The sequence below is a fragment of the Panulirus ornatus genome, chromosome 8 (genome assembly GCF_036320965.1).
Source record: "Panulirus ornatus isolate Po-2019 chromosome 8, ASM3632096v1, whole genome shotgun sequence".
NCBI classification, from domain to species: Eukaryota; Metazoa; Arthropoda; class Malacostraca; order Decapoda; family Palinuridae; genus Panulirus; species Panulirus ornatus.
The window spans coordinates 10,932,129-10,942,018 of NC_092231.1; the positions used below are offsets into that span (position 1 = coordinate 10,932,129).

The 9,890-nt window shown below is 37.0% G+C and overlaps 1 protein-coding gene across 3 annotated transcripts in view; it reads right to left on the reverse strand.

The window, feature by feature from the left end:
- The window catches only part of Rab6 (RAS oncogene family member Rab6), a 120,253-nt gene extending 112,617 nt beyond the window's left edge, over positions 1–7,636 (reverse strand). The window contains exon 1 of one of the 3 annotated variants that reach the window (XM_071664129.1): positions 7,413–7,624. In XM_071664129.1, coding sequence (XP_071520230.1) covers positions 7,413–7,482 — 70 coding nt within the window. In that variant the 5' untranslated portion in view covers positions 7,483–7,624. Of the gene's footprint in view, positions 1–7,412 lie in introns of all 3 variants that reach the window. The other 2 variants (XM_071664130.1, XM_071664128.1) reach the window with 2 other exon arrangements.
- Positions 7,637–9,890: the final 2,254 nt, after the last annotated feature.

The window sequence follows — 9,890 nt, forward strand, 5'->3', positions numbered from 1 at the left end:
ACACAAGCAAGTGCATGCCACTAACCAAGTTAGCTATTTTAAAAGACCAATGTGCATTCAACAAAGATAACTTCGATAAAGCCAGAAACATAGCTCTGAGCCTGGCATGAATAATTTCAAGTGATCTGAGTGTTTCACAATGTGGGAAACAATACGATAACTTATGTAGGTTATTAATGTTAAAAGTCATCAATATAGCATGGAAATATCCTAAGAGAATTATTCATATCTGTTCATTGCTAATGTCTGGGGGATGCTAGCCTAATCTTTTTTTGCTAAAGTAATGTTAAATGTCATACTAGTCATTATCTTAAGTGTCAAATAAAATACTGTAGTTTCAACATCCTTTAAACCCACCATCTGTTGTGCCAAAACTAGTAAAGTGAAGCAATAGCAGAGGGTACAAGGCTGAACTTTCTTCTGAGAGGGTGAGGAATGCCAATTTGTGACTGTCATGCAAGTCATGGCCATCGTGATTTTTTCTACTATTCTACACAGTATCATTCATTTATTTCATATTTCCTACAATGGCAGTCTCTTCTGTAGTATATCAAGAATAAAACAAAGAAATCCTCTCAGAAAAGGTAAAAGGCAGCTCAAAACGAGAACTGATTAGTATGTCACGCAAGACAAAATGAAATGGCTGATCTGTCCTAACAATAGAACTGGATTTTTTCAAACCAACAGTTCCTCCAGTTTCTTCATTCTGCTTATGTCACCTTAATTTCTCATAATGTCCACTTGTGCAGCCATAAACACTTAATTTCCCCATGTGAAATCACAAGACAATATGCAAGTAGCTATAGCTAAAAGTTTTCTTGCCAAATAGATATTTTTGAAATGGTGTGGCTATACTTAGCATACGTCGAAATCTGTAGAATCCGTTCTCTAATGATAATGAACATGGGAGCACCATACTATTCTTTACACAAGAAGAATACTGAAGATCTGTATTTCTACAATACATAAGCTCCCAAAATCTGTGGTCTACTAAATTCACATTTGGCAACTTGGAGCTCGAGTTTCAAGTATATAATTCAACTTTTGACTAAATGTTTCATGTACCATATACTTACACATATTACAAAGAAATAAGATTCAAACCTACATTACATATAAAAAACACTCTGTTTTGATATATTCTCATGATATTGTGGCCCAAACACTTCTAAAATCCATATAATAAGAAAATTCAGGACACAGCTGGTTCACAGGAATATAGATTTCCAATATTCTACCTGTTTTACAGGTGACTAGAGACTGCAAGTCAACATTTGTGACTCATCTTACATGATAATGTCTATCAGTGAACAACACTAACGTACAATGAGCATAAACTGCGCAGTATGCTTTCATTTTAAGGGTCATATTGACAATGCACAAATACCTTCAGCGTATTATGTATTGCAGTCACATACTTTTCTCCAGGTATATTTCAATTCTATGCTTACCAACTCACCAGAAGAAATATAAATTTGTTGCATCATTGAGATTTCTCATTATCACTCATTCTTTTCTGAAGCCCAGCAAATACATTTTCCAAACACAAGCTAACAAGGACGTTAGGTTGGGATAGCTTTCATGAGGCTTACTAATTCTGCCAAGTTATTGGACTGGCTTAAAATCTGAGTTGCAAGTCTCAACCTGGAGAGTTGCCGTGATTTACATTTTCATGGAAGATTATTTTGGGTCACTGCACTGGATGCAACAATGGCAGTGTCTAAAATCTGGTTGTGGAGGTCTTGTGGGAGAAGCCCTGTAGCTATGGATTAAAATTGGGTTCCTTTTTCAGTCTGTTTTGCCCTCCAATTTCTTGAGCTTCAGAGCACTTGCCAATCTTATTTACAGGCTTAATGCTGCAAAACGATTCCCATGGTGATTCATAAATATCAATATCATGCATAGCAAAAAAAACATCTTTGTGGCTCAAAGCAAAGACTAGTAGAGTTCATTATAATTTAAAATACAAACTGAGCACTTGTCTTTAATGAGTTGGTGGTCTACATACATGACTCTAAATGTTCATATCTTAGAAGGTTGTTAAGAGCAGACTGGAATTGACATTTGTTCTACAATACATAATGTGTGCCAGATATGTAAAAAATCTAATCATTAGTTGCTTAAAATAGCTGAATTTCAAGATAAGATTTTCTAAGGTTTGAGACCAATAAATGGGAAGTAATATTATCAACTGGTAATCTAACCACTCATGTCCTAACCTCTTCTTCATGTGGGATGGAAATACCAGATAAAAAATTAAGTAATACTGTCGTATTACAAGGAATAACAGGACATAGGTCCCCAAAGAATATCTGATTGTAAATCTAATAAAGACCATCAGAACGACCAACATTGGACTGGTGGAGAACAATCAAACAGGTGGTAGAGGAAAATGGACCGAGCATAGCAAAACACCAAGACCTTTGTAATGGCTGTGAACAATGTAAGAAATTTGTCCAAGAGCTCTTAACATATGGACTACCTGGAGTAGGGTGAAAAGCTTAAGAAAATCTACTCTGGAGACTACTACATGGTGAATTTACACAATTAGTATTATCTATACTGCCACTCTGAAAACTCTGACTTGATTTTTCCTAATTTCACTAAAAGTACATCACTGATGTCAGACCCAGAAATGATGGTCAATTAGAAACAATTCTGACCAACCACAGATTATCCTTCAGCAACAAAGGCTGGGTGACATGACAGCACTCCGGTTAGCAAGTTTCATTGTTTGCTCCCAATACTAAATAAAGTACAACACTCCAAGCAATCACTATATTCACTGAAACTACATATTTTCAACAAGGCCCTAATGAGGTTATACTTTTCATTCACACCTACAGAAACTGGAATAATTGTATGAAAGAGATGCATCAGTGATCAAAGGATAATAATGGATGACATCATTAGAAAACACAACAAAATTTGGCAAATCTGTGAAGACAATAGCAAGAGGAGTAATGCGAACTTTAAAGTGAGGGAAATAAGATAACAGGTGACAATATTTAAAGCACCTGCTTTCTCCCACTTCTATTACAACTGTTAACCATACAAGCCTAAAACATCTTAGGTTACATAACGTACGTAAGTCCTTATCATTTTCTTAATTCTGTAAAAAGAAAAATGCTGGAACAGACTAAAGCTCTAAAACTGCACAAATAGAATGCAGATGTGAGAAGTATATAAAAATATACTGAGGATATGAAAATACCACAAGGTCCAGTTTTTTACTAAAAAAAAAATATAATGAAAAAGGACAGACAAAGCAGTCAGTACCAATCAAAATCTACTTAAAATCTAAGTGTTCTTAGAAAAATTTGGGAAGACACTATCATTGGTAGAGGTCCACATGTTCATCCTACTACCAGCAAACAGAACCCATAGTATGACGAGAAATAAAAACTTCCTCCATGGTGTACCAGATCAGTTATGTTCTCAGTTAAACAATAAAAGTAAGGTAACTACTTGCTGTGGAAGCAGCAAACATAACGTATCTATAAGAATGAATATTACATCCATGGATTTGTTACAGTGAGCAGAACTCTATTCCACACTGATCAGGTTCCCTGGGATGGTACTTTTCTTCTTTCAAGAAACAAAAAAGAGCAAAATGAAAAAGAATGACAATGACAACTACAAAAAACTTTTGCATAAAAGCAGATGAAAACGACACTGATTTATTTGTAATCCAATATTGAATATAATGTATACTTATGCTTCTGAGCAATGTTAGTTAGGTTTCTACATGATCAATTAATTTTCTATTCATCATTTTCCATAATCCTAAAATCCCTAGCTCCCTTCAAGTATAATACTGTAAAATACAAAGAGGGCAGCAGTTAAGATGGTACCAGAATTAAGAGAAATAGGTTTCAGGAAAAGACTCACGCCTTTAAGTCTAATCATCTTGGAGGATAGAGGAGTTAGGTTTGACATTATCAGAACTTTGTTTTCAAACAGATAGATGACATGGACAGAGAACAGTTCTTTGAGATATGTATTGATAAAGCAACCAGAGGACATAACATGAAATTAAGAAATCTGTTAAAAGGATGCAGAGAAATACTTTTATATTATAAGAATGTAGGTTGATGGAGCAGAATGACAGAAGACATAGTTAATGCAGACTGCATAAATAAATTCAAAAGATTCTTTAAAAGTACAGAATGTTCAAGAGATGGTGCCCAGCAAGTGTAAATCTTCCTCCCAGTGCAGTACATATATGCAATTGCATTCAGTGATGCAAGCTACTACTCATCAATTAATCCATGTGTGCCCTTTGAATTACAGTGAATGCCTTTGCAAATTTTGAAATTCATTTGTATCTGGTGGCAGAAATGATGTCATCAATCCGTTCTGGCATAAGCGGAGTATATGGCTGTCCAATTATCAATCAATATACATACATTATATTGATGAACCTTACATCATTCAACAATGTTCACAGTTACATATATGAAAACTGCACAAAATAATTTGTACTCATTTTTCCTATGCTTTGACAATAAACAATTCAAAAGTGAGCAAGGCATTGACAATGATGAAAAATGTATGACTGAATATAATACATCAATAAAAATGATTTACTGAAAAATAAATCAACCTATGAAGACCCTACTTCACTTTCCCTAGAGGTACCATCTACCTTTTTGCACCATTAGGGTTATTTTTGCAAGCAAGCCACAGGAATGTGCATACACTTGTGAACTGAAACTATCAAATACAGCATGAATGAGTATCTGTGTAACCACCTCCAATCAAACAGGAATTACTTATCTATCAGGATGGAAAACTATACACTTACACTGATTACAATTCAACACATATTATGATTGGGTGAACTTGGAATTATAAAACGACATTCACATGAAAATGTATGAATATGCTTAAAAAGACGACAGATTCATGTCAACTGCAACGTAACATAATTCATATAATTCTAAATTGGCATTCTACGGTAAAATAATTCTGTATGCATTTGTCAATATATAATAAACACTAAGAATCAGGTGAACTGTAAAACAACAGAATTTATATAATTTCCAAAGATTGGTATTCATGCAGACGTGCAACTAACTGCAATCACTGCCCCTGGCCCCTAAGTAGTAAAATGCAAGACATGTATATTCCAATATATTGTATGATCTATAACAATGTATTCTACTAATAATAATGTTGCAAACACAATCTTTTAGCATCCCAAGCTAATTCTGATGTACTGTTAAACATACAATTTACTCAAATAACACCAAAGAGAAGATAAAGCTTTGCTCTTCTGCGGATTGGGTAGGGATTTTTATGGGCTTTGCTGATTCTCAGTTTCATCTCATAACAACCTTACATTTTCACTCATCCTCTTGCCACCATTGATTCAACACCACTGGTTGAAAAAAAAAAAAAATAGTCCCCGGTCTTAATTTTGCACAACAGATACTACCAATCCATAAAAGATTCTAAAATTCCGAAGATGTTGCAGAAGTGAAGTACATTTTTCCCAACCAGCTAATTCGCTGGAGCCAAAATGCCACCTGGTCTCTGGGCCACCTTCATCTCCTGGCCACAATGTGGTCCACAGAATGCCTTAGAGGATGAAGTGCTACCATTTATCTCAGCTACCTTCACATCCTAGCCACCATGTGGTCTACAGGATGCCTTAGAAGCTAAAGTCCTACCTGGCCTATTCTACGCCACCTTACTGTTTCCGTAGCAGCCCAAACACCACTGCTCAGCTTTTGCCTGGAACTATACCTACTTAAGCAGTGTCCCTGTGCACAATGTATGATGTGCTATGGAGGTTAGGTTAGGTTACCCCCTAACTTGATGGCAACTGGAATATTGGGGCAGCCTGTGGAATACAAAGCATCCAGTAGAAGAAAGGTGGCCTGTAGACTATGTACCACTTTGCATCCAGATCAAAAATGACTTTCTGAACGGAAGAGGATATTATTCCATTAGCACGAAAGGCATATCTGGGGCATTATTTCATACGAAGAAGTGACAACAGTGAAAAATGGTCTACCATTCACCATATGATTCATGGACAAACTCGAGTGTCCCCATTACCAAGAAGGGAAATTTACCATATTACTGTATAACTTAACCAAAACAGATCTTGTTGAAAATCACTGAACTTTCAAGTATTAGCAATGGTCTACAGGCTGCTGTGAAAACTATAGTAGCCTGTTTTTCATACTTCAAACTTAAATGGAGATAATTTTACAGTTTACGTCTCACAGTAATTATGAGATGTTTACACAAAATTGATAGATCTATATTTTTACAAGCACTTTGATAAGCACTACTTAGCTCGCAAATGGATATTAGGGAATATTGGACTTATAAAAATACTTATCTTTGAGTGGCATAAACTGTAAAAGTAAGTTTTTTATTAACTGAATAAAAGAAACATATCAAGAATTTGGTTTTGAACTTATGTATTTAGACAAATATGAGAATGAAGGGCACTATATGACAATAGTGGGTATTTTCAGTTTATGCCCCACGAGTTACAAAATTTCCTATGTGGAATCTATAGATCTAGTTTTTAAAAGCACTCATATATATAACTTAGCTCGCAAATGAACAATAAGATTTTAAATTCATGAAAATATTTCCTAACTTCTGTAGGACATAATCATTAAAATATCCTTAAAAAAAAATATGGAAACAGTCACCCACTGGAAATTCTGCCATGGCTTTCTTACTATGGTTAATCTTCTTCCGAGGCGTGGAAGAAGGTAAAACTGAAGCCTGCACATTGTCATCAAATCTCTTTGTTAGAGCATCCTGGCTACACTATTTTTCTGATTTATAGAACAAAAATCTTCCTTTTTTGGGGGGGTCTACTTACAACCTAAATGAAAAACCTACTAATTTCCGGCACATATTCAAATGGCACACCCTCGGTACATTGAAAAACCTTTGCCTTCTTTACTACTATACAATCTAAAACAGAGAAACGATGCATTACGAATGGGAAATGGTACAGAGCCCTATGATGAAGTTGGGTGGGCGTAGGCATCGCCTACGTTGGGGTTCTGTCCACTATCTTAACAAGCATATTACGGGAGACAGCAAGCAGGCATTTCCTTAAAAATCAAACTGGGGCCATAGGAGGGCAAAGTGGGCGTGGGCGCCGCCCATGTCAGGTAGGCAGACGATGTGTCGCCAGTAGCCACCCCCTCCCTACCCCACCCCAGACCCAACCAGCTGATTCACGAAAATCAATGCTACGTCCCCACGCCCCAACCCCAGGCTAACTGCGTTCATTTACCTACCCTTCTTTGAAATATACTACTAATACGACCGCCTGTACATAGCCAGTGGGCTATGTGCGAGTCTGTCTCATGAGGATACATATGTGTGAAGCACATGACATGATTACATAGTCAACACTATAGCATACTCACCACTTTGCTCGCCAAGGAAGACGAGCTTGAATTTTCTCAACGGGTTTCCGAATTCGCCCGACATGGACATACTATTATCTTGAGTTATGAGGTAAATTTTGTCCCAGTGACCTCTACGGGTCGGAAACACAAGAAAGCGATGAAAATATGTGGAGAGCGAGACCAACGCAAAGCGCACTCCGCCACGTACTGATTCGGCCGACTTCCGGTGAAATGTCAAGATCTCGGATTTTCCTCCTAGGTGGCAGCACCGGCGGTACGGTATGCTGTCATGGCAACTGCAACTACATTTTACAGCACATTAACACCTGTAATACCTTAAGAAACCGAAAATACTATTTGAGCTCCTGGTATAAAAAAGAGATTTTCTAGATATGTGGTATGTATTAGTTTACTGATAATGGGAATGCTAAGTACCATGCGATTCGTTCATCAAGCGATATTGATGAAATTCATTGGAACAAGACACAAATCAATCAATGTATATTTAAATCAGATAGTATCATAAGGGTAAGTTTTAGCTATAAAGCTGTATATTCCAACAAAATAATGAAGCTGTGTAAATATTTATCCTTTTCTACAATTTTTCTACGTTTTCTCTGAAGGATCAATACATAGAAAACGTAACATACAGCGGTAACTTTTATAGAAGAATAACTCTACCTCGACAAAGAACAGATCCTTCGCCATGACGTCACAGGTGGATGAGGGAGGGGGGAAGGAGGCGGGGTTTCCGCTCCGTTTTCAGCCGGCAGCAAGTTCTCAGGGTGACTGGGTGGCTCTAGAAATTTCCAAATACTGGGCGAAGGGAGACAAAAATACGTATAAAAAAAATTCCAAGCAGGTCAACTGAAAAATTGGTGAGAGTTTAAAGATAAGGAATCCTGAAAATATGCTGGAGAGCATTATTTCCCATGGTGATGCTGAAGATACACTACTACACAAGCGTACCACAATGATGAAATGGAAGGTGAGGGGGAGATTTCAGATCATGTGGTGGAATTTCTTCTTTTTCAGCTTTGCAGCTAACCCATCGCTATACGCAAATGTGCAATCTCCAAGCAATTCTCATATATGCCCTGGACGACACACACGTCCACAGGATGCAATTGCGAGAGGTGTACGACGTAGGCTTTCAAGTATGACAAGAAACAGCTCATTCATGTCGTATTTAAGGTTGGTAAAGCAGCTGACGTACTGATCATCACGATTGTTATCTCTCTAAGATGTGTGATGATATGATTCCAGCTGTGGTGGTAAAACTAAAATAAAAATAAATAATTCCTCATACTGATATCTATAAATTTACAAAACTGGTGTACAAGATAAAAAAAAAAAAATATGTTGCCTACACCGTGGTGGACGAGTGAGCTGGTGAAAGTTTTGATCGATATAAAATTCCTGGGGAAGCCACTGAGCTGGGGGGAATGTACACTGGGAGCGTTCCGAACGAGCGAGTTTAGGGTCGAAGATGGTGGAAAAATCTGTTGGAAAAAAAAATAGTATTAACTCTAATGGAGTTTTATACCTGCATTAGAAATCCTAGTCTGAACCGAAGTTTGTAACCAATCCCGACTGAAGATCCATATTGGTGACCGAAACACACCTTAATGGAGGTGTTCACTAGATGGCCCTTACTGGTACCTATATGAAATTAAACACTATTAGCTGTACTTTCAAACATCCTGACTTTGGCTGATTTCCTATGTCGCAAAAACTGTAACGACTCATACTTTAGTTACTTGAAGCACTTAATGAAAGAGTTATTTTTCAAATTCAGTTTTCTCTTGTAACAGGCCATACATATTCACTCAGTGCATAGTTACCTAAAATGCTATATCAACATGATATTATCATGGTAGCACCTGGAGACTGGCTTCAACATGAGCCGAAGTGAACTACAGTTACATTCTATTTCGTATTAGAAATAATAGAGATGTGTCCCTTACCAACATGAGCAATTGTTAATCTAAATCGACCCTTGAAACACCTATTTTCTCAAAAAAATCTTTCCTTAGAGTATTGTATCGGGGTTCCGATGTAGTCGAAGATTAATATACCTTTATAAACCTTGAATTTCGGAACACGTCTGTGTTAATAATCTCCCTGGGATAACAGAAAAGAAGAATGCAACCCAAAGACATTTATAAACAGAACTTTGCTGAAAAACTTTCTCTTCCACTAGCAAAAGGAATATTAACAAGAAAAATCGTACCCGAATTACATGCTACTTTTCTGTTGGAACTCTCTTTGAATATCTTACATCCACCTCATCCCTCGAGGAAAATCGCTTTGCATCATATCGTATAAAACCTTCACTTTCCTCTGTGCTGTTATAGCGACGACAGAGTAACAGCAAAGCCTATAAACCCCACACTGTACGTACAGACATGAATGAAATCAGTTCATGCGCAGCGGCGTTTGGCATGTTCGGATCTCCTATATGCGATTATCTATAGACGGACTCTTGCACCGGAC